General features: G+C 34.3%; 6 protein-coding genes across 8 annotated transcripts; 3 read left to right on the top strand and 3 right to left on the bottom strand.

Annotated features, from left to right (window-relative positions):
• The first annotated feature begins 4,413 nt into the window (after nucleotides 1–4,413).
• Nucleotides 4,414–7,022, top strand: LOC111288750 (uncharacterized protein At1g28695-like). Its single transcript, XM_089758914.1, has 4 exons — nucleotides 4,414–4,572; nucleotides 5,078–5,143; nucleotides 5,374–5,766; nucleotides 6,489–7,022. Exons 1-4 carry the CDS (start codon nucleotides 4,414–4,416, stop codon nucleotides 7,020–7,022), a joined length of 1,152 nt encoding a protein of 383 aa, XP_089615040.1.
• Nucleotides 6,863–10,264, bottom strand: LOC111287389 (uncharacterized). Of its 2 annotated transcripts, XR_016341441.1 has the most exons (3): nucleotides 8,753–10,008; nucleotides 8,125–8,307; nucleotides 6,869–7,003 (listed from the first exon to the last, which is right to left on the bottom strand). XR_016341441.1 is itself a non-coding variant. In XM_022877920.2 (2 exons), the coding sequence occupies exon 1, from the start codon at nucleotides 9,864–9,866 to the stop codon at nucleotides 8,775–8,777; it is 1,092 nt and encodes a 363-aa protein (XP_022733655.1). In that variant the 5' UTR covers nucleotides 9,867–10,264; the 3' UTR covers nucleotides 6,863–7,003; nucleotides 8,753–8,774. The 2 variants fall into 2 exon arrangements, 1 of the variants encoding a protein (XP_022733655.1); XM_022877920.2 differs by lacking the exon at nucleotides 8,125–8,307 and having other exon boundaries at nucleotides 6,863–7,003; nucleotides 8,753–10,264.
• A 603-nt stretch (nucleotides 10,265–10,867) lies between these two features.
• LOC111288749 (uncharacterized) lies at nucleotides 10,868–11,458 on the top strand. The gene has a single exon (XM_022879741.2). It carries the CDS (start codon nucleotides 10,904–10,906, stop codon nucleotides 11,375–11,377), a length of 474 nt encoding a protein of 157 aa, XP_022735476.1. The 5' UTR covers nucleotides 10,868–10,903; the 3' UTR covers nucleotides 11,378–11,458.
• A 315-nt stretch (nucleotides 11,459–11,773) lies between these two features.
• On the top strand, nucleotides 11,774–12,608 carry LOC149519068 (uncharacterized). The gene has a single exon (XM_089759275.1). It carries the CDS (start codon nucleotides 11,920–11,922, stop codon nucleotides 12,484–12,486), a length of 567 nt encoding a protein of 188 aa, XP_089615401.1. The 5' UTR covers nucleotides 11,774–11,919; the 3' UTR covers nucleotides 12,487–12,608.
• A 5,998-nt stretch (nucleotides 12,609–18,606) lies between these two features.
• LOC111288002 (pentatricopeptide repeat-containing protein At1g02150-like) lies at nucleotides 18,607–21,835 on the bottom strand. 2 transcript variants are annotated; one of them, XR_016341440.1, is made up of 3 exons: nucleotides 21,309–21,835; nucleotides 18,892–20,440; nucleotides 18,607–18,821 (listed from the first exon to the last, which is right to left on the bottom strand). XR_016341440.1 is itself a non-coding variant. In XM_022878739.2 (2 exons), exons 1-2 carry the CDS (start codon nucleotides 21,828–21,830, stop codon nucleotides 19,181–19,183), a joined length of 1,782 nt encoding a protein of 593 aa, XP_022734474.2. In that variant the 5' UTR covers nucleotides 21,831–21,835; the 3' UTR covers nucleotides 18,607–19,180. The 2 variants fall into 2 exon arrangements, 1 of the variants encoding a protein (XP_022734474.2); XM_022878739.2 differs by having other exon boundaries at nucleotides 18,607–20,440.
• A 769-nt stretch (nucleotides 21,836–22,604) lies between these two features.
• Nucleotides 22,605–24,578, bottom strand: LOC111288413 (nucleoside diphosphate kinase B). The gene is made up of 4 exons (XM_022879296.2): nucleotides 24,339–24,578; nucleotides 24,057–24,105; nucleotides 23,250–23,481; nucleotides 22,605–22,932 (listed from the first exon to the last, which is right to left on the bottom strand). Exons 1-4 carry the CDS (start codon nucleotides 24,387–24,389, stop codon nucleotides 22,818–22,820), a joined length of 447 nt encoding a protein of 148 aa, XP_022735031.2. The 5' UTR covers nucleotides 24,390–24,578; the 3' UTR covers nucleotides 22,605–22,817.
• Nucleotides 24,579–25,155: the final 577 nt, after the last annotated feature.

Genomic DNA, 25,155 nt, shown 5'->3' with positions numbered 1-25,155 from the left:
CTAATAAACCAAATTTATAATATTCAATTTGGTTCAAATTAAACCATATAAAAAATCAATTCGAATTTGAATAAAAATGTATAAATTTATAATATTATATAATATCTGAAAAATCAAAATCAAATTAATTCAAACCATTATCACTCGTCCTAGTGTTACTTCAAAACCAAGGGATATCCATGAAACGAGGAGGATCCAACTTCAAGCACTGTTAGCTGCAAACTCCAGTCAGAAAGATATCAAAGCTGTTATTGCTCATGATTGGTTTCCCACCCTCTTTCCTCAGACAAGTGGAGAAATGAATATGGTAGGTGCTCTCTAATTGATCATTATGCTATTAGATTCAACAGCCAATAATCCCCATTTCTTCCCTCTGGGATGCAAGAACATGGGGTTTTGCAGTCATCTAGAGCTTTCCTATCAAAAAATTTTTGAGTTTCCAGGTGTAAGAGCTGACTTTTCTGGCAATTTTGATCTTTGTTTTTGCTTTATGTTTGAGTTTGAAAATATAGATTACAGCTCAGCTACCTTCACCAAGCTTTCTGGTAGCACTGGCAGGATCTGTATTCTTGCATGCAATAGGAAACCTACAGCTACTCTGCACAGCAGATATGGAAATGTAAAACATTAGTAAAATCTGATGTGTATATATAAAGGAGAGACGAAGAAGATAAAAGGGCAATACTTATGACTATGGGTTGGTTTTATAGTAATACTTTTGATTAAGAATTGAAGAAGTCGTAGCAATTTTTTTCCTTGAAAAAAACTATTGAACTTCTGATTCTCTGAATGACATAAACCTGATGTGTATATATAAAGGAGAGAGGAAGTCGATAAGGGGCAAACAAATGCAAGCAAGCAGAGCCAAGTGCAATGTCACAGATCATTTGGTCAGTAGTGTTTACAGGCCTAGGTGTGTTGGCTGTGACTTATCTCTTTAATGCTTTGATTTTAAAACCGAAAAGGTTAAGGTCAAAGCTGCAAAAGCAAGGGATCAAAGGACCTTCTCCTTTGTCTCTATTGGGAAACATCTTTGATATCAAGAGGATTGAATCCCGAGAAAGATCTTCTCATGATCAACCCAATGTGCATCTTGATCATGGTTGGCCTTTAAAGGCCTATCATCACATCGAGCAGTGGCGAAAACATTATGGTATGCACTTCAAACTTTAATCATCTCTAACTTCCTTGGCGATCTAATTCCTCTCCTGGATTTTGTTTCTGTTTTAGTCTCTGGTAGTCTGGTTCAGTTAAAAGGCAGTTTCACTTAAATTCATTGGTTACAAAATTATTGACAGGACCTACCTTCATGTATTCAACTGGAAACTTCTATGCGTGACAGAGGTGGAGATGGTGAAGGAAATTAACCTATGCACTTCCCTGAGCCTAGGCAAGCCTTCTTTCTTTCCAACTATTTCGGTCCTCTTCTTGGCGATGGTATTATAACATCAAGTGGCCGACTGTGGGCTCAGCACAGAAATATTATTGCTCCTGAACCATACTTTGACAAGGTTAAGGGCTTGGTGAACCTAATGGTGGAGTCGACTAACTCAATAATAAAATCTTGGGAGAAGCAAGTCCAAGAAATTGGAGGCCTGGCAGAAATTGAAGTTGACCTGGATTTAAGAAACCTGTCTGCAGATATAATCTCAAGAGCTTGTTTTGGAAGCAGCTACTCCGAAGAGGAAGAAAAAAATTTTCTTTAAGATCAGAACTCTTCAAAAGGTCATGAGCAAAAGCAAATCTATCATCGGGGTACCCGGCTAAAGGTTTGACTTACCTAAGTATCTTTATAAATTGTTATTATTCATATCAAGTGATAAATTGATGATGGCTTGAACTTTTTTGTACAAAAGAGGCCGTAGCTCAAGGGCAGGTGAAGGGGTTGCAAGGTGTGAGATTTGATCTCCAGACATAATAGACGTTACTTTTTAAAGGTAGTTGTATGATCCAACTGAGGTAAACTTCCGCTTTGATGACTTGAATTTCAATTATGCAAATTTGTGGACGTCTCATTCTTCTTATAGTTAAAAAGTGTAGATATTTGTTTTGTGAGTAATCCATCCTAACAATTGTAGGCACTTTCTGAAATGGAAAGTAGAGAAAGAGGTAACCTCAAAGATATTGGAAGTTGTAAAACAGCGCACTGAGGCTGGACGTGGGAAGGGTCTGCTACAAATGATTCTTGAGGGTGCCAAAAGCAATATTGTTGACATTAACCGTCATCCGATTCCTCCCCCGACTAGTTTATAATGTATAACTACAAGAACATATACTATGCAGGTCATGAGACCACAGCCATTACAGCCACATGGAGCTTGATGTTGTTAGCTGCACATCCACATTGGCAAGCTCGAGTTCGTGCTGAGGTCCTTCAAATTTGTAGAGGTGGCCTTCTAGACCCTGATATTCTTCGAAGCATGACTTTGGTTTCAATTGTTTTTGCTGGTTCGTGTGCTTTCCAAAACATTGGATTCAATAGATTTTGATGGTTACTTGTCTGATTATAAGGCAGCTTACAATGGTAATCCAAGAGACCTTGCGTCTTTACCCACCTGCAGTGTTTTTGATGAGGGAACTCTTGCAAGATATTGAATTCAAAGGCGTTATGGTCCCGAAAGGCACAAACATTCACTGATCTGTTGAGGCCCGTGCAAACCTGTTCAATCCTGAGAGATTTGCAAATGGAGTTCTCGGAGCTTGCAAGCCATCCACAGGTTTACTTGTCATTCGGGCCGGGTTGGCGCTCGCACCTGCATTGGCCAACACTTTGCAGGGACTCGAATGGTTTTGGAGCTTGAACATGGAATTTCTCTCTATGCAAGGAGATTGTAACCTTTTAATGAATGAATTTGTAGTCTATTATAGTTTTTTATTTATTCGATTGTGTGCTTTACTTACCAAACTCAGAATTGGTCAGTTCCTCTTGCGTTTCATGCATAAGTTTGTATAAAACATTAACAATTAATATATTTGTATTATATTTTATATAAAAATTACATGTTATTGTATTGACATGAAAAATATAAAATATATATTTTTATTTTAAATATATACATTATTTTTATTAAAATTATAAATCGTGTTACCTAAGTTTTTTTTTTTTTTTTTTATCATTTTCTTTGTATCATTGTATTGTATTTTGAATTAAAAGATAATCGAGGGGCATCATGATGTTCCAAATAACAACATTAATTGAAACATAGTAATAATAATTTATTGTATTGTATTTATAATAAGTCCAACATACATATATAATAATAAATACAACTAATAAATGGTTGGTTCAATCGGTTAAGGTGGTTCTCCGAAGAGGTCTTAGGTTCGAGTCCTGTCAGTGGTCATTTGTTAGGATCATCTCGAATACACGACTTGCAGTCACTGTCTTAGGCTGTCAAGTACAGCACATCTTGTCATGACTTGGAGGACTGAGCAGCTTATCTATCACCGAATTTTTTCTTACCAAAATAAATAAATAAATACAATTAATGAGGCCAATTAACAAGAGCTTAAAAAATTAAATAAACATAAAAGTTAAATTAATATAAAGTTGATATTTGTATATTATTAATATATAAATTATCAGTGCATAGTAGTGAATTAAATTACGTTTTCTCATTAATAAATAACTATTAACCTTTAAAATGGATATGCAAAATATTAATATTATTTAAAAAACTTAAAAATGATATCATCCGATCCATCTTATTAATGAGACGACATAATTCGATATATTAATAGTGTATCAAATATAAATTTTTAATATAATATACAAATTAAAATTTGAATTTCAAATAAGATAAAAATATATTATTCATGTTGAAGAGTTATTTTTTTTTAGAGATTCTGTATCTTATATATTTATATTGGATTATCATAATTTTTGATCATTTTGATTATGTCTACATATTTAATATTTTTCTAAAAAAAAGTCATAAAAGCTAAAATTAATAAAAATTTGGAAAACAACAAAATATAATTAATTCAATTGCTTTATATGGAAGTAAAAGTAATCTTTCATTTGTTCACAATGTAAAAGGTAAGTTAATCAATTAAAAATATAAAAAGAAATAAATATAATTTATTATTCAAGACACAATATTTATTTAAGTAGTACACGTGTTAAAATAACAGATCACTTACATTGAATTTTATTTTGACTAATTTTATGGTTTTTATATATTTATATAAGGTAAAATTTTAAAAAAAATTAAACTAAAAAATTTATCCTATTATGTGCAAAAAAATTTATTTTAACAAAAAAATCGTAATCTAGAGGTTGACGAGGAATGAACCGAATTCGAGCTTACTTAGGGTAAACTTCTATATGCTAAGCCCATGCCAATTTAAACCAGTCTCAGCTCCTTTCATGACTCCTTGCAATCCTAAAGAAACCACTCACCCTCTAAGACAATGATCTCATACATGAAACATCCAAAGAGCTTTTCTCTTATAATAATTTTTCTCCTTTTAACTGGTGCTCTTTACATTTACATATGTGTCTGGTCTCCTTCAATCTCAAACCCTTTACTCTCCTGCCAAGAATCCATCATTCGACCCTCAATTTTCAATGTAAGTATTTATATATAAAATTTAGTGACAAGCGAGTTTTTAAAATTTATTCAATACTAGAGATTTAAAATGTGATCATTGTAGCTTTTTCGATTAATCACATTTATTTGTAGACATAACGAATGAGATAGTGATAGTCGTATACATTATAGTCATGAATTTTTTTAACATTTTCATAATTTATCATAAAATTGTTTGATATAATAATATTTATTTATGATATTTAAAGTAATTTATAATATATTGGTTATAATATTTTAAGCTTACATTTATAAGTAAAATATTTTTTTTACATATATTAGTTGTAATTCAAAATCAATACGTTATTAAATTCATAGATATATTTTTAAAAAATAAAAATAACGGTTATAACGTTTTGTTAGGATGACAACTTTTTATTATACCGTTATTTACGAATGTGATATATCATTCTTTGTATGAATGACGATTCACAACTTTATTGCAGTAAATAATAGTGACTTAGTACTGTATTATCGTTAAATAGTGGCTGCTATACCACATCCTGACGTTGTTTAAATCCATACCGAATCCCTTTTTGGAACAGATATATGTAGGCTTATTTACATTTGACTTAGTGAATTCATAGATATTAGCATCTCACGACCTTCTAACGGATTCGAATCCAAACAATAAAAAGGGGAACACATTCTCAATGCCACTCAAACCAACCGAGCGTTGGTTCACTATATATATTTCATGTATTATCTCTAGATATACAAATATACAAACTTTTATGAGAATTCTTCGTCAGGAAAAGTACTCGTTGTTTTTCTGTAACAGACTGCAGGAAAGTTTCAGGTAAACGACGAGTTTGGTTTGGTGCTGGAAGAAGCTTCCATGGCGAACAAGACATTGATCATTACGATTGTCAACAAAGCTTATGTTGAGCAGAGTGTAAATGCAGAGACGACAATGCTGGACCTGTTCTTGGAGAGTTTTTGGCTTGGAGAAGATACCAGGCCACTTCTTGACCATCTGCTATTTGTTACCGTCGATCAAACGGCTTATGAACGGTGCAAATTTAAAAGGTTGCATTGTTATAGATTGATGACGGACGGTGTTGATTTTAGTCGGGAAAATGTTTACATGTCGCCGAAGTATGTTAAGATGGTGTGGAGAAAGACTCTTCTTCTTTTGGACGTGCTTAAGCGTGGCTACAGCTTCATATTTACGGTACACTTTTTCAACCTTGCATATCAATGTTATTATTACGGGATATTACCTCATTTGACCTATAAACTATTGTACTTTTTTTAATACGGTACTTAAATAAAAAATATTTTTAATTAGATACTTAAATTATATTTTTGTGTATCAAATTGTCCACATTTTAACATCATTAAAATAAAGTTAATGTAATAGTTAAATGCCAACATAAATTACATGTGATTATCACGTGATTTAAATATAATTATTATGTCATTCCTAAAAATAAAATAAAAAATTTTAAAATATAATTTCTAATAAAATTTATTATTATTTTTTATTTTTTAAAAATAACATGTGACAATTACATTATTGACACATGATAATATATATTATCTATGTCAACATTTAAATGTCACATTAATATTTTTCTAACGCGTCCATAGATTAGTACAATTTCACGCACAAAATTAAAATTTAGATGCTTAATTAAAATTACTTTAATTTAGGTGACACATTAAAAAAATTACAATAGTTCAAAAATCAAATGAGTTATTAACCCTATTATTATCTTGAAAACAAGTTTAATTCACTTGCTTCATGTAGGCTTTTTTTTAGAATACGGCATAAGTAAATTTATACTTTAAATTTTAGTAATTACAATTTTTTATTAAATTACGATTTTATTTGTCAATAGATTTTTTTACACCAATCATTATTTTACTAATAATGTTTGTTGATTTTATTAGGACACAGATATACTGTGGCTAAGAAATCCATTTGCAAAGTTAAGTCGAGACCAAACCGTGGACCTACAAATCAGCCTTGATTCTTCCAGTGACGACCCAGCTCGACCCGAAGACAATCTGGTCAACACAGGTTTTTTTTTCATCAGATCAAACAACAAGACCATTTCGTTGGTCGATACATGGTATTCCCAGAAGGATATTAATCCCACAGGGAAACACGACCAACATGTCATGCGAGATCTAATGCATAGTGGGCTCTTCAACCAGCTGGGTCTCCAAGTAAGGTTCTTGGATACCAGGCATTTCAGTGGCTTTTGTGAAGATAGTCATGATGTCGGCGCAGTAACCACCATGCATGCGAATTGCTGCCGCTTTATGAAGGCAAAGTTTAGCGAATTAACAAAGGTCCTCCGTGAATGGAAGCAGTTCAAAGCCACCGTGACTGAACATCCTGAGGTTGCCGGTGATATAACCAGAGGTTTTAAATGGTCGACACACACCGAATGTGAAAACTCCTGGAAACAAAGATACTAAGAAGTTCAGCAGACTATATATATAATCAATAAGGTTTAATTGGTTATAAACCTTACTTAAGCTATCTTTTAAGACTTCAATATGGGTCTTTAATCTTTATTATTTGGTTTTTTTTAGTAGATTTTTTAAGGTAAAAAGGTAAAAAAAGCAACTAAAATTTAATAATCATCCAAAGTTTTTTCTGGCAATTAATTAAACCCTTAAATATCAATGAACTCTTATTGTTTTCGTATAATCTGAGAGTTTAATTGAATAAAAAATGTATAAAGATTCAATTGAATAAAAATAAATATTTAAGGATTGATTTGAAATAAAATATTCAAGATTTAATTGATCGTAATAAAATGTCAAAGCTTAAATGAGTATTGATTTTTATTTAACGTTCTGTTTTTTTTTTTTTTTTTACAAAAGATAGTAGTTTGGGATAAAATAAAGAATTATAGATATAGAAATTTTAATTCTAAATTTGTTGAATATCATTTGTTAAAAATGATGATATATACCAATTGTATTAAAAATTTGTATTCTAGTGGATATGTTTTATGATATATAAGAGATCACAATCTAAAAATAAAAGAAAAAATTACAAATATTAAAATTTAAATATCAAATCTATTTATATCTTCTAATTATATGAATGAATTGAACTAAAGTAGTGGATATGTTTTAATGTTGCTTAAAAATCATTTTCTTGACTCCTTGTTGATTATCTTCATCAATAGTTTTTTTTTTAATTGGACCAAGTTAAGTATGGCTTAAGCATTTCTAACTTAAAAATCAAAATTTGAACTTCCATATCCAATTGCCTTCGTTTTAGTAGAGCTAAGAGGCAAAGCTTAAGGCCCTAAATGAAAAGTAAACCTGGTAATTTGCGTCACTAAGTCATGTAAAATATTAAATTTGTATTTTGTTTTATACAAAAATCACGTATTACAATTTATGTCGATACGAAAATATAAAATATAATTTTTTGATTTTATTAAACCTATTTGTCTTGGAAAGACCTGTTCCTTCAAGGTTCTTAAGAATGTAGAAAAGTCCTTGAAATCTGATGCTGAACACTTCCAGTTTCTGATATATAATGATTTACACAGTCAGTTACCTGGTTCATTTGCACCTCCAGTTTGCCTTAATAGTTGGATATGTGGATGCATAGTGATTCATGCCCACCAGGATTTTGTATACAAAGAGTCTATTACAAAATATAATCAATTTGAACCTAACTTGGGCGTAAATGATGCAGCTTTTACCAGGGAAGAATGGTTGCCTTTTCTTTTGTATCACTCTGTGGAATAAATAGGTCAATCTAAACATTAATCATCCTCTTCAAGTTACTCTAACTCTATAATCTCGTGATGTTCTGAATCATACAAGCACCAGACAACTCATCTACTAAATTCTAATCAATAAACATATTCATATGTAGTTTCCATTTTACTTAATAATCTATCATAGCTTCCTCATCTAGTATAATCACATACCCTTTGCTGCATCATCTCAATTGATAAAAGTAATTTTCATAGCCAGCAGAGAAACAAATGAAGGCCAACCAGTATGAAAACATTGTAATCTACACATTCTTCAACATCAGTACAGACACAGAGAGAGAATTTTATATCAAACCAACAATGTTCTAAAACTACTAAAGCTACATTAGTTCCAGCAAGAGGCAAAATTACAACAGAATCAACAAAAAAAGAAACATGAAAACTGAAGTAAACCCCACTTACAGCCTATTGCAAATGATCCATCTCAAGGCTCCGGCGAGGGCATTCTTTTAGGTTTCTTGTTCCTCTCAGAAACTGCCTTCGCGAAAGCCTCTATAATCCTCTGTTGTGACCCTAATATCATCTCAGTTCTCTTCATCTCCATGTCCATCCTTGTCGACTCTATCTCCCTTGCCATCTCCATCTTCATCTGCTCCATCCTCACAAACCCATCTCCCAATGCTTTAATGGCTGACACCATCTCTTTAACCGCATCTCTCTCCCTCCTCCCTGATGGTTCTGTTTTCCCTGGTGTATCCTCAAACCCCATCAAAACCCTAGTCCCATAACCCGACCCACCAAAATTACCCTTATTAGGGTGAGGATTCACGTTAGAGTTAGCGTTTGCAGCGTATTTTTCATCCATTTTTCCATAAAATCTTGGCCCTGGCTGTGCTATACTAACTCCAGTGGGAATCCTAATCCTAAACCCACCGCTACTCCCGCCGCCGCCGCCACTGACAGTTCCACCACTGTTTCCAATCCCATTTCGGTACAACTTTTGTATGCTTCTCGTATTAACGCTTCCGTTCTTATACCCATCTTCATAAAAGTCTTGATCTTGGTCATCTTCGTCGTCTTCGTCGTTTCCTTCATCTGGGCTATTCGAATTGTAATCGGGTTTCACATTAGGCCCTTTTTCCATAGCATCCATGCGCTTAAAGTGGACCCAAGAAGAAGAAAATCTCGAAACGGGCATGGATCTAGCCCGCTGGATCTCCGTTCGGTACCGCTTCCGGAGCTTCTCCATCTTGTGGCGGCACTGGACTGCAGTTTTGGGAGGCGACGCCAAGGGACAGCGTCGAGCCACAGTGTCCGCCACGTCTTGCCAGTGGGTGGCCTTGAGGTTCCCACGACGAAGCGTGTACCAAATGTCGCGATACGCGTCTATTAGGGCAATGGTTTCATCGTGTGACCAACAGGGTGGTGGGAGCCGCCTCGGGTTGGGTGTGACGGTGGTGGTTGCCGATGGTGTAGATGTGGATGCTGGCGGTGCGGGGAGAGCCAGCGGCGGTTCTGATGGTGGTGGAGGCGATGTGTTCGATCGTGGTTCCAAGGGAGAAGATGGGTTCGACATGATCTAATATTTCTGGTCTCCTAAGGATGTCGGGCGTCTGAGTTAAGGATGGGGTGGAGGTGCACTTTGGCAGAGTGGGGTGATGGATAAGGAAAGCGGTGCAATTTTGCAAAGCGGATTTGGGGCTGGGATGAAAGAAAACTGACAGAAGAGGAGGAGGGGAAGGGGGAAGTGGGGTTTGGTGACATATTGATTGATTGTTGTTGGGGGGTGGGGGAGGGGCTAAAAGGGGAGTGGGTGGGGGATGCGGCTGATTTTGAGATCAAGATGGATGAGGCCACCGCTGAGGTGTACGGGGAGGCTAACGTGCGCCCCATGGTGGTGGATGATAAGTTGCGCACCAACCTACATGAGGAAGCGATCCACTTAAATGGCCACCCATTTCGATCTAATCTACCGTTGGATCAAAATTTAAAATTTATTACTTATAATTTCATTCTTTATTTTTATATTATTTTGTTATAATTGATCCTAGTATAGAAAATAGATCTATTATTTTGATGAAAATAATTTTATCTGGTCGGATAGTCATTTTAATATCTAAAACACGGAATATATGAAATAAATCATGAAATATTCCAAGTATGATTCATGCTTAATATTCAATCCTCACGAATGGATTGAAAAGAAATTTTCAACGAAAAAGATATTTATAAATGGAGAGATTTTTGTAAAAGTCAAATTACTAATAGAGATCTTCTTTTAGTAAGTTTTCCCATGTTTTTTTAAATCACAATTGTCAAGCATGAACATCAAGAATTCAGAAAAACGGGTTTAAGTACAGAAAAATCAATAATGTTCTGCAAAATTGACATGACTCGTGAAAGCACTTCGATAGTTCTTGGCTATGAAAAGTAGATAACTTTGACAAGTTGACACAATTTATCCTGGTAATCAAACCCCAACTTGTTTACTTTGGCTGCAAACAAAGGCGGACATATTGACTGAAAGACTTGTTCAATTCCAACTCTAATCTTGGGTTTCTATTTATACTTACGGCAAATTCAAATGTTGCACTGTTCAATTGCATAACGGCAATGGTGATTAAAAGCACAGGCAAGAGCTGGTTCAAATTTTTTCAATATGAGGAAGACAGGGACTCGCCTAGCGACGTCCGAAATCTTCTTCTAATAGTTGCCACCCTCATAGCCGCCGTGACATTCCAAGCAGGAGTCAATCCTCCCGGTGGAGTATGGCAAGAAACTAGCCAAGGACATATTGCTGGCAGAGCTATTTACGCATCTCAACCACCAGCCTTCTATGTTTTCTTGATTTCTAACACTCTTGCTCTTTCAGCTTCAATACTTGTGATCATCTCTCTAACCTACGGATTCCCTTTCCAACTTGAAGTAATTGTTGCCACAATTTCGATGATCGTGACTTACGGTTCTGCAATTTTTGCTGTTACTCCAGGAGAATCAGTAAGGTTTCGTTATGTCGTGGCTGCAGCTGCAGTGCCTTTCGTGATTCGGTGCCTGATTTATATGTTCAATAAGTTTAGGAAAGAATAGGTGAATTTTTGTAAAAAAACAATAATCTAACCCCATTAAATTATACATTAAATTATAAAAAAAAACCATTTAATTTCTTTACATAGTTCATGTTCTTACCTTTTCAGTGTATACCGATCTTGTTTCACAATCATGAATGTCTGTACTTCTCATATATTTATTATGTAACATGTTTCATATATACTTTTTTTATACTTGAAAACGTCAGGATTTGAACCCCAGATTGCGACTTTAAATGGACTTAATTAAGTTAAATATTGCAAGAGGAAAAGGAAAGTTTCCCCAAGTTCAAATGAAGGAGCAATGAAATTCCTTTTGATGGTTTGGAAATTATGCCACCCTTTTTTAAAAGGAGAATTACCATGTATAAAGTATACATGAAAGTACCTTGAAATTTCATGGCAATTAATTATCCAGGGGGGAATCCATATGCGAAGCTTCCTCTCCGTGTTGGTTGACTCGTTCAACTCGTTTTTGGTACCTATATTATATATAGGAATTGAAGAGGAAAAATTCAGTATTGGTTTCAATTGCAGAAGAAAATGGTTAGTCGTTTAAGCACAGGGAAGAGCTGGTACAAACATTTCCAGTATGAAGAAGGCAGAGACAAGCCTAGCGATGTCCGAAACGTGATGTTAATAGTTGCAACACTCATAGCTGCGGTGACCTTTCAAGCTGTGGTCAATCCTCCTGGTGGGGTGTGGCAAGATAATGGGCATGGACATGTTGCAGGCAGAGCAATCTATGCATCTCATTCAGCACCGTACTATGTTTTCTTGATTGCCAACACTCTGGCTCTTTCCGCCTCAATACTTGTCATCATGTCTCTCACCCACGGATTTCCTTTCCATCTCGAAGTAATTGTTGCCACAATTTCGATGATCGTGACTTATGGTTCTGCAATTTTTGCTGTTACTCCCAAAGAATCTAGGAGGTTTCGGTATGTCATTGCAGCAGCTTCTGTGCCTTTTATAATACGGTGTTTGATTCAGCTCTTTCACAAGTGTATAGAAAAGAGAAAGGAGATATCACAGGTGTTTTGCCAGGCAGGGACGCGAATCTCAAATCTGCTGGATGCCACGTTTAAGAAAGACCATGTTAGTTCATAGTCGGTTTTGTGTAAGCACATAGAAAATAAACTTAGCATTAGCTTGCTAGTTTGTTTAGTCAGTTACAATGGTTTTAATTAACTTACTATTTCCCACTTGATAAAAAAATTCATTGCAGAAAAGCAATCTGTGTTTCTAATTGCAGAAAAGCATGAACAAAAAAATTAGGCAATGAACAAACTCAAAGAACATTGTTACTGCAACATCAGAAAAATCTTGGATTTTGATTAGAACATGTATACTCGGGCACTGCAACGCCAAGCAAATCGAAAGAAAACCCCAAAACCAATATATAAAATCCAAGAATTCTGTTAAGTTTTTATTCAAGGAAGTAAGAACTTACATATCATCCATGAACTTTACAGCAACCATGACACTTTGAAGGATTTAGAATAGAGGAAGAACAAAAAACAAAAGAAACTAATCTGTCACTTGAAGTAAATTGGCTCATTAGATTATGAGCTTCATTTCATTAATTTATAGGCTTCAAAAATACAAAAATTTGTTTAACTATTACAAAAGTTATTTGCCTAACAGTATGGATCACTATGCACAGATTCATCATGTTACCTAAACTGATCAGATGGCAGAACCTGTTACAAAAGTGCCAATAGAAATGTCATACCTAATTACTTGGCAGTTCTGTTGGAAAACCAAGACTTTTCCTTAATGTTTCAAACCTTGCCTTTGGTAAGGCCTTGATCAGAATATCTGCAATTTGATCTTCTGACTTGCAATGCACCAGTTTCACTTCATTCTCAGCTTCAACTTTTCTAATAAAGTGATACTTGATCTTAATATGCTTAGTTCTTCCATGAAACACAAGGTTCTTGACCATTGCAACTGCTGACTGATTATCACAAAAATTTCTGTTGGATCATCTTGCTTTTGACTCAAATCCATCAAAATTTTTTTTAGCCAAATTGCTTGATTAACAACAGCTGAAGCAGCTATATACTCTACTTCTGCTGTTGATTGAGCCACAGTTTCTTGTTTCTTTGAATTCCAGCTGAACACATTTAATCCAATGAGAAACACATAGCCTGAAGTGCTTTTCATATCTTCATGAGAGCCAGCACAGTCACTGTCTGTGAATCCAACCAATCTTGAACTTTCATTCTTCTTGAACCAAATTTCAAGTTCATTGGTTCCTTTGACATATCTCAACACTTTTTTTGCAACCTTAAAATGCAACTCACTAGGATTTTGCATGAACTTAGAGAGTAAATTTGCAGCATACATGATGTCTTGTCTTGTTGCTGTCAAATACAATAAGCAACCAACCAAGCTTCTATAAATAGAACCATCAACTTTGTTAGCTCCATCTTCCTTAATAAGTTTTTCATTTTGAGCCAAATGAGTGTTGACTGGTTTGTAATTTTCCATCCCAAACTTATTCAGGATTTCATTTGTATATTTTTTTTGACAAATGAAGATTCCTTGTTGGTCTTGATGAATCTCTATTCTAAGAAAATAAGATATTTCTCCCATATCTGTCATCTCAAAAACTTCTTGCATTTGGAGCTTAAAATCCTCCACAAAAGCTGATTTGCTACCTATCACCAAAAGATCATCAACATACAAAGAAATAATCAACAGATCATTACTGTTAAAAACTTTAATGTACAATGTTGCTTCACTGAGGCTTTTCTTGAATCCTAACTTCAGTAAATGATCATCAATTCTAGAATTCCACACTTTTGGAGCTTGTTTTAATCCATACAAAGCCTTCTTGAGTAGATAGACTTTGCCTTCATGTCCATTGGCAACAAAACCATCAGGTTGTTCAATGTAAATCTCCTCCTCAAGATAACCATTCAAGAAGGCAGATTTGACATCAAGTTGGTATATTTTTTCCAACTTTACTAAGTTGCTAAGGCTAATAGTAGCCTTATGGTGTCCAACCTTGCAACTGGAGCAAATGTCTCTGAAAAATCAACACCAAGCTGTTGGGAGTAGCCTTTAGCTACCAATCTAGCTTTAAGTTTGTTGATAAAACCATCAGCATTTAACTTTGTTTTGAAAATCCATTTAACACCAATGATGTTTTTGTTGCTTAGTCTGTCAACCGACACCCATATTTGATTTTTCTCAATCATATGAATCTCTTCCTTCATGGCATTCCTCCACTCTAAAAATTTAACAGCTTCTTCAAAGCTTGTAGGTTCAAGAATGACAATATTTGATCTTTGATAAATATCTGTGAGTGGTCTGATTCCTCTCACTGGTTTATGATCAATGATTTCATTTTCAAACATATAATCTTTTTTATCTTGAAAGCTTATCATATCTGCAGCAGTTTGCTTGACTGATTCTCTCTTTGACTTTTCTCAATTTCAGGCAGCTTGCTCATTAAATCTCATATTCCTACTCATAATCATCTTGCCTATAAGTGGATTGTAAGTCCTATAGCCTTTGGTGATGTTGCTATAGGCCAGAAAAATACATATTTTTACTTTTTGATCAAGCTTATCTCTTTTGATATCAGGAACGAACACATAACAGATGCTGCCAAAAACTTTAAGGTGGTGCACTGATGGTTTGCTTCCATACCAGGCTTGTAAATGAGTTTTTCCCTTTAAAGCTTTTGTGGGCAGCCTGTTAAGCAGGTAGACAAAGGTATTGACTGCCTCTGTCCAAAATTTCTTAGGAAGATTCTTCTCAAACAGCATGCATCTTGCCATCTTCATGATTGTTCTATTCTTCCTTTCACTGACTTTATTTTGTTGTGGAGAGTAAGTTGCTGTCAGTTGGTGTTCAATTCCTGCAACTTCACAAAACTCATTAAATCTGTCAGATGTGTATTCAGTACCATTGTCTGACCTTATGATCTTAATTTTGCAGCCACTTTGATTCTCAATCCAAGCCTTGAATTTGTAACTTCAGACTTTTGTTTCATGAAGTAAATCTAATACATTCTGGTAAAATCATCTATAAAAGTAATGAAATATCTACTGCCATTCAAGGATAATGTTCTCATAGGACTACAAACATCAGTATGAACAAGTTATAGTTTTTCAGTTGCCCTCCATGCTTTGTTAATTGCAAATGGTAACTTACTTTGTTTTCCTAGCTGATAGACTTCACACACTCCAGCACTGACTTCAACAGTAGGCATGTTTAATATAAGATCATTTTTATGCATGAAATTTAAAGCATTATAGTTGAAATGTCCCATCCTTTTATGCCATAAAGAAGATTCATCATGTAAACTAGCATATGTAGAGGAGTTTGCTTCATGCCAATTCAAGAAAAAATATTTTCCTTTCATATTAACAGTAAAGAGTTCATGGCCAGTGGGATCATGAATTATGCATGTCTTGTCTTTAAAACTAAAGAGTAGTTATTTTCTAACGATTGTCATACACTTAATAGGTTTTGATCTATTTTAGGCACAAATAACAAATTTGAAATGAGTTTGGCACCTGTTGGTGTCTCAACTGCCACTAATCATTTTCCTTTGACTTTTATGAAATCACCATTACCTATTTTGACTTTAGAGGTACAGGTTTTGTCTAGTTCTTTGAATATGTTGATATCAGATGCCATATGGTATGTGCAGCCACTGTCAATAAGCCATGCACTTGAGGAGGTTCTGGTTCCATAGCAAGTTGCAATAAAAACTTGCTCTTTTAGCTGTTGTTGATTGTCAGCGACTTTGGCTTGTTGATCTGGCTGCTATTTTTTTTATTTTTACATGCTTTCTTCATGTGACCAAGCTGTTTACAGTACTTACATTGTATGTCAAGTCTGTACCAGTAATATTTTTTCAAGTGAGTGATCTTTTTACAATGAGAACAAGGTATGAATTTTCTTTTCTTTTCATTATTTTTAGAACCTTTGTTTCTTTGATCTCTTTGTTTTCTCCCTTTGCTTTCTGTTTGCATCTTGCCTTTCTCTTTGGCTGTAAAAGCACCTTCTGTTAAATCCTCTTGTCTGATAGCCCTTCTTTGCTCTTGAGCTTTGTAAAGCATTGAACAATTTTGTTGGAGTTATCTTGGTCAGGTCCTTGAAGTTTTCAAAGGATGAGATTTTTTACTCAAACCTCTCTGGTAAGCTGACAAGAACTTTCTCTACAATTTTTTTGTCTGACAGCTCCTCACCAAGTAATCTAATCTTGTTTACTATCTTCATAAGTCTGTCATTGTACTCTTTTAAATTTTTAGACTCTTTCATCTTTAAGATTTCAAATTCTTTTATAAGATTCAACACTTGCATTTGTCTTGTCTTGTCACTGCCTTAAAACTCTTCATTGAGCACATCCCAAGCTTGTTTTGTAGTTTCACAAGTCATGATTCTGATGAATACGTCATGAGAAATTGAAGACTCAATACAGCTTTTAGCCTTGTACCTCTTTGCTTTTTCTTCACTATAATTTTTCATTTGAGTTACTGTTGGATTTGCAAGAAGTTGTGGTGGTTTCTTATCATTTTTCACCACTTCTCACAAATCAAAAGCACTCAAATAGGTCTTCATTTTGACAACCCATATTTGATAGTTCTCACTAGAAAAAATAGGAGGTGCAGGTAAGGAGCAATTGCTTGAGACCATTTAAGGTTGACAAAAGCTGGTTGATAAGTGTTTGATGGCTTTTCATTCAATTTTTGGAACTCACAGGTCCTCTAAGACCTTAAAGAATGCTCTGATACCAATTGAAGGATTTAGAGCAGAGGAAGAACAAAAAACAGAAGAAACTAATGTCACTTGAAGTAAATTGGCTCATTAGATCATGAGCTTCATTTCATTAATTTATAGGCTTTAAAAATACAAAAGTTTATTTAACTACTACAAAAATTGTTTGCCTAATAGTATGGATCACTATGCACAGATCCATCATGTTACTTAAACTGATCAGATGACAGAACCTGTTACAAAAGTGCTAGTAGAAATGCCATACCTAGTTGCTTCAACCACTAACACACTAACACACTTGTAACAAGCATCCTACCAACGTTGAAAGAATTGATGGGCAATGAGGGTTGCCTTTGAGCAAACCGATCAAGATAAACATATGCAATAATAAAGCTAGACGGGCTACAATTTGCATACTCGGAAGATTCTTTCCAGGTAGTTTTGAATTGAGATAGTTGGCCGAGTCAGGCCATGGAACAATGAAATTTTATGAGGCAGAAATCAACAGTTTACATCGTTGGATTCAGCCACTTTTTGGAGAAGAGAAGACAGAAATGTTATGAGATTTGGCATCACATTTGTGCTCTAACTCTGCCATAGCTGAGAAGATTTTTGGACCCTAAGTGTTGAATGTTTTTTCCCTGCTCAATGAGGTTTATATGGTTTTACTACTGCGTTATAAAAACAAGGAAGGTGATCTTTAAATGATAGGTACTTTCAATGAAAAAAATAGCCTCAGGAATTTGAAATATGACTTGGATGCCCCCATTTGGTGGGGTTTACAAGGTCTTTTCTGACATAAAAGTTTGAGATTTTTTATAAAAAAAATTGAGAATAGAACGATGTTTAAGATTTAAATTTCAAATTATTGGATGTTAATTTTTTAGTGATCGTGCGAACTAATAAAACTAATTTTCAAATATTAAAAGTGTGGTATTTTAAATTGGGGGTATGAACATAAAATTTTCAAAACTTAACTTGTGCAAGTGGGAACAAATAAAAAGGTGGTTCATATGTGGATTAAAGCCATTTTCCTGACAGGAAGTTGAGGTTTTCGGGTGATTAACTTGTGGCTAATGTTGTTGTGCTGATGGCATGCTACAGCCATTCCCATCCTGTGATTACATGTATCTGAACAACATGTTATTTGTTCTGTTGGTCCATCAGTTTATAGCCTTGGCAACTGCTAGATGAGAGAGCTTGCATGAGTTTGTGCTGGTTGAGAGAGCTTGGATGAGTTTGTCTGAACAACAAACAAGAACTTTGAACAAGAACAAGACCGATGGTTCTGCTTTGTCTGCTTGTGTTTGGATTCACAGGCTTGTCAAATTATTTGACTTTTGAAAGATCACATCGTGTGATGAGTCAAATTCATGCGTATTATTCTTCCATGAATCTCCATTGAGCATAGCCTAATTTTTCAGCTGGAAAGAGAGGGAAATGATAAGCTACTTTTGTTTCACATATAAAAAATACTGTAGTTGGTGATAATAGTCAAAGCACACGATACCCTGCAGTTATCATTCTTTGTCAAAATGTCTTACAATCATTAATCCAAAATCCTGAACACTCCTCGTCTTTTTAGAACAAATTACAAATGATAAATGATGTAAAAATACTGCATGGAATGGGAAGAAAACAACCGTAAATATGAAACTTTATATATAGGATCAATCCGTTTCTCGTGTATGCTCAATGAAAACCTTAAACAACCGTAAATATGAAACTTTATATATAGGATCAATCCGTTTCTCGTGTATGCTCAATGAAAACCTTACACGGTAGACGATATGGTGTGTTCTCGAGTAAATGAGGGATCGATATAATTATCGAAAACGGTAAATTATCCATATCCCTTCCCCAAAAACGAAGAACACTCTGCCTCTTGAGCAGCTACACAGGCTTAAATTGGAAATTCATACATCCGGAACAGAAGTAACAGAAAAGGGCTGCAGAAATGCATGTGAATGCATGGAGAAATAACTATAAGTCCACCTTCCTTGCCAACACCAGTGGATATCGTAGCTCATGCCTTCCAAGAAAAGATAGATAATAATGGTCATCACACACTGCTCCGCAGTAGGTTGAGAAGAACCTCAAAATCGTTGTCCTGATCCTGATCACTGGAACTATAACTGCTGTTTCTGTCTTTGTCCATTGAAAATTCACTTTCACCGACACCTTCTTCGGAATAGCCAATGAGTGATGCATAAGCTTCATCATGGAGAAATCCTGATTGCCGTAACAATCCCACCAAAACCTTCCTACCTGCCATGTCTGCTTTTTCCTCACACAGTTTTAAGAAGGCATAAACATTTGTGGGCTTTGGCCTCCAACTTCTTGAGCCTTCGCTTGCAAAAGCTTTCCTCAGGCAAGATAGAGCCTCATCAACTCTCTTCTCTTGAATATGCCCATCAGCAAGAATCTCCCATGAACTTGCATTCGGCTTTCCTCCCTCTTCAGCCATGTCATTGAAAAAGCTCTCAGCTTTATCCAAATTTCCTTCTTTAACATACCACCCCATGAGAAGATTTGCTAATCTAGGGTCATAAGACGTTTTAACTGACAGCCATTCTTCATAAATCTTTTCTGCCCCTTGAATATCACCAGCCCTAACCAAAGATGATATCATGGCATGAAAGCCCAAATTTGGAATACGTGGGAAAATAGATTTGTATACCTTCCATACCCGATACACCTCCTCTTTGTTACCAACAGTACCATAAAGACTAATAAGATAATGATATGGAATACGATCTCGACCAGCGATCGTACTCTCCACATTTCTCAAGCATTCTTCAGCTTTTCCAGACAGCCCCACGTTGATGTACATTGTTGCCATTGTGCTAAACGTAGTCCAGTTTGGATTGATGCTTGGATCTTGTTTCATCTGCTCATATACTTGTTCCATCTTTTCCACAGATCCTTGGGATCCACAAGATGACAACCAGATGTTATAGGAATATAAATCCAGACGTATGTTTTTTTCCATCATTTCTGAAACCATGGACTCAACTTGATCATACTCCTTGAGCTTGATATATAGAGTCATCATAACATTAAATGGAAGGGCATTCAAGGCATAACCTTTATTCCTCATATTGTCAATTAAAGATTCTGCCTTATCTCGCATTTTAGCTCGCACATAGGCATTCAGAAGAGCCCCATAGATTCTTTTGTCCTTCAAAGCATCAGGGAGTTGAAGGAAGAAATCTTCAGCACTTGAAACTCCCTGCACCTTAGCAATAAGGTCTAACTGAATTGCAGCATCACTAGCAGAGTATGTAAACCTCTCTCCTCTGTTGTTCATCCACTCATACACCTGCACAACGGTGGAAAAGTTAAAAAATGCCTGATACAAGAACAGCAATAGCTCTACTGAACAAAGGCACTAAACAGTGTAAACTTCCCTAAAGTTTGACAATTTTATGGGGCCATCCACTGCACTGATCAACAACAACAAACTAGGCCTTTTCCCACTACGTGACCTCTGATAAATGTATAACATCTTGCCATTTTGCCTAAATTTTAGGACAAAATAACAATCATTTCTAACTCTCAGCCTCCAGAAAATGTCACCCAAATTGTGCTAATACATTACAACACAATAAATTCTATGCCATTGAGATAGATTCCTCAACTTCTTTTGGAGGACTCTATGTGTATGCTGAAAAGAACATAGTCCATCAACAGTAAAATTTTCTTTTGTCCTATTTGAACTAACTTATTTTTCCAAACTGTGTCTCAAACTCATTGGACATTCATCAATATTAACTCACCATAATAGCTATTGCTTGCTGCAAATTCATAATCTGAGGCAAGACTTTCAATCCAGTTGAGTGAAAATGCTCATTAAAAATGATTGTCTATAGGTTTTGACAGGTTATTAGGATCCTTGAGGCACGCAAATACTTCCAAAAAACTTTACCTTCAATCTCGAATGTACATATGTTCATGAAGCAACCAATAAAGTAATAAACTTTTACTGAGAATAACTTAAACTCGTCAATTAAATCACATTTAAAACACCAAAGCATCAACATTTATCAAAAAACTTGAATGCCCAGTAATTATTCAGAAATTTATAGAGTCAACCAATCAATATCTACAACAGATAACAAAAACCCAGAAATCAAACACACCAAAAACACCAAAGAGAACACAAAAATCACTTTTATTTGTTGATTTACCTCAAGAGCTTGCTTGTAACGCTTGTACTTACGCAACTCCTTGACAACCTTAGAAAGCTCCCATTTGTTGAGCTTCCTGCCTCCTTTTTCCCAGTCATTCAGCACAGTGGCAGAACCCAAATCAGGATTCTCCACGAGCGATATTTTCCTGTATATAACGTTCCAATTCATCATGCGTCTTCTTTTATAGTCCATGGTTCCATAGCTATGGACTTGAGATATGGAACATGTGATTGGAAGCTTTTGGGATTGGGGGATTCGGCATGGAAGCTGTCGACAGCAAGAAGAGGCTGACAAGAGAGAAACACGGTGAGTCAGCAGCGAAGAAGGCTGCAGAAGCATGTCTGTTTGGCTATGGTTTAAGAGATTGCAACCCAAAGCAAAGAGTGAAGAGGCGTTTTTGGTTACTTCGGTTTTTGTGTTGTCGAGGATAAGCTCTGTAGTGATTCCTTCAGAGAGCAGAGACAGAACAGTAGTTAAAGGGCCTGTTGCATGAGCCCAATGCTCCAGAGTCAAGCCCATTTTCCATTTTCAGCTATTACCTTATTAAATTCCCCTTCCTTTTCATGATCTCTATTATTAAATAGTATAAAAATATATCAATCCTTAAAAAGTTATTTGAGATTAACCGAAATAAAATTCAAATTCGATTAGATTATTATTTAATTAAATTTAAATTTAAATAATTTAATTTTTTAAATTAATTAAATTTAAATATTTAAAATATTTATTTAAATAACTCATAAATTTAATTAAATTTTTAAATTTTAATAAAAAATATAGCCAAGCAGAATTAATCATTACAATGAGATAAATAAATAAACTTGTTTGATCAGATCCGGGAAAAAAATTATTAGATAAAACCCAATAACCATTGACGCATAATTAAAAAAAAAACAAGGTTGAGTCATCCTCCTATCTCTTTATGGCTGCTTTTTGTTTGAATTCCAACACAAATAATCAAGTCTAAGGTTAAATATAAAAATCAAACTCTTCTTTTTTATTTGATAAATGAATCTCATCAAACAAAATAACTCAATATTTATCTCAAGTCGAATTTAACTTAAAATTTAAAATTCGAGTTCGAGTTTGAATTTCTTATCATATCAATTTGGTTAGATTGAATTACACCCCTATTGGGATTTAGCATGAACTGCTTGAATTGTTTCAGATTGACTTCTGATAGAGAAAATTTTTAAGTGAAGTTCTATAGTGAAATTTGTAAAATTCATCTCAGCATTAGGCAAGTATTGATTTCTCCACACCAAAGGAAACCTCAAAGATTAACCCAGAGCATTCAAACACCAATGTCACCAAATGAAATTCGACTCGTACAACGATGCTACAAAGTTTCTGCACTTGATTCACAATAACATACTACCACAAGTGCACATAAATACAGGCATCAGACAAACATCTTAAACAGCACCATAGGCAAGAAGCAAACATGATAAAGGAAACAGGAATAAGACGATGCCACAAAGGGCTACAGCTTTAGACCCAAACAACCTACTCATAGATCCAGGGGTGAAGGCTGCTCTGCCAGTTAACCTGGTTTTCAGGGAACCACAAGGCAATTTCCTTCCTTGCACTTTCAACTGAATCACTTCCATGAATCACATTCCTGCAAAAGCAACCCCAATCAACACATATTGCTATGATACACTGTCAGCTCGAGGGTAGGCCTGACGATTCATATACTCGTGTCATGTAAAATATTAAAATTCATGTATTGATAGTGTTTTACATAAAAATTGTGTATCACAATCCGTGACAACACGAAAATATGAAATATAGTTTTTTTGTTTTGTTAAATCCATATATAGCTATTCCTACAATTTTAAACCATATCACCTTCGTGTCTTATTTTCGTATCATGTCACCGTGTCGTATTTTAAATTATCAGGTTTACTCAAGGGTAAATAACAAAATAGTTTATACCTGCCAATGTCAATTGCAAAGTCACCACGGATTGTTCCAGGAGCAGACTCTGCAGGGTTAGTGGCTCCAATAATCTTGCGACCAGTTGTAACAACATTCTTACCCTCCCAAATCATAGCAACAACAGGACCGGAAATAATGTACTCCACAAGTCCATTAAAGAAGGGCTTTGCAGAGAGGTCTGCGTAGTGCTTCTCGGCAAAGGATTGATCCACAGTGATGAACTTCAAACCTAAATTAGACACATATTTTCCACTCAATCATATATAGTAGTAATAAATTCAATAGACTTAGAAAACCAACATGCATTTTGTCTATTAAATTCAAGGTAGGAGTCATAATGGATTGGATCGAATTCGTTTCAACTTTTTTTGCATATTGTACAACATTATAAAATTTTAAAATCTGATCCAAATCCGAACCGACCCCTCATATAATCCAATCCAAACCAAATCAAATTTTATCAATTTTCATATATTTAAATAAATTTTAATATAAAATTATTATTTTTATCTTATAAAAATTTAATATATATAAACTAATAAAAATATATAATTCCATTCAGTTCGATTTTGTTTGGTTTTTCATTTTCCGATAAATTTGATCCAAACCTAACATATACATTTAATATCTGAACCAAATAAAAAGAAAACTATCCGTCTTGAACACTACAATTTTGAATTGATTTTCAGTTTTTACAACTTTTTTCCTCATCCCTAACTCAAGGCTCATGATGAATTGAGAACTTGGGAATATAATGAAATGGGCAAAAACAGAGAAAATTATCAGGAAAAATGACAAATTTACCTTTCAAATAGAAACCTTTCTTCTCAAATCTGCTGATGATTTCACCAACCTGAAAAACAAAAGAATCTCCATAAACACCAAAGTTTCTCAATTTCAACCCACAATCAAAGAACTTAACTACAAACTTCACTTGAGCCTAAGCAACTGAAACCGAACATGAGTTATTGTCTGAAAAAGTGAAAGGCACCCAAGGTTGTTTTTTTTTACTAGTATTTTGGGCCAGTTAAGGAAATCAAACAAAGTGAAAAAAATGAAACATTAACAGTAAAATAGAAGCAATACCAGGCCTCTCTGGACCCCATCAGGCTTGATCATGATGAACGTTTGCTCCATCTTCTCTTTCTTTTTCTTTCTGTCCAAGCGTTGGTCGCCTCCTTGTTCTTCTGTCTCAGTGAGTTAAGGTCCTTTTATATATACAGTACAGGTACAAGCCCTAACCCTAGTTGCAAGAGAACATCCTGTGTCCCGATTCGTCAAAGCTTGGATATTTTTCTCAAGGAGCTATTACCTTATCACTCTCTTTTTTTCTTTTGTTTTTTTAACTGTATAATAATGTGATGTTTAAAAAATTATTTATTAGTTACTAATTATTTAAAACTCGTCAAATTAAAAATAATTATTACATTAATTAATAAATTCATAATTTATATATTACATTAAAATTTTTAAAATTTAAATATCATATTAAATATTTTATTATATTTAAAATTATTTATAATATTAAAAGATATTTTTATTATATTCTTATAATTATTTAATTATAATAAAAAATTATATAAAAATTCCTTTTATAAATATGAACTCTTTATAAATTCTTAATTTTAAATTATAATAAATAATATGTTCATGTAAAATATAACAACAAATTACCTGAAAAAAGACTTTAATCAAATATGATATATTTTGTTAAAAATCAAAATTATTTATATAATTATTTCAATAAATTTATAATTCGAAATTGTTTTTATCTCCAATTAAGATCTCTTTTTTAAAAAAATTGACATGTTTATTTATTCTACTTTTTTTTCGCCTGATAAATTCTCTTTCAAAGCTAATATTGAAAATTTAAGGAAATACAAAAAAAAATATAAAATTAATA

This window comes from Durio zibethinus, chromosome 4 (genome assembly GCF_047325235.1).
Source record: "Durio zibethinus cultivar Kanyao isolate XHJ-2024 chromosome 4, ASM4732523v1, whole genome shotgun sequence".
NCBI lineage: Eukaryota > Viridiplantae > Streptophyta > Magnoliopsida > Malvales > Malvaceae > Durio > Durio zibethinus.
Note: the sequence above shows the minus strand (reverse complement) of the source record. Positions and strands in the feature narration are given on the sequence as shown.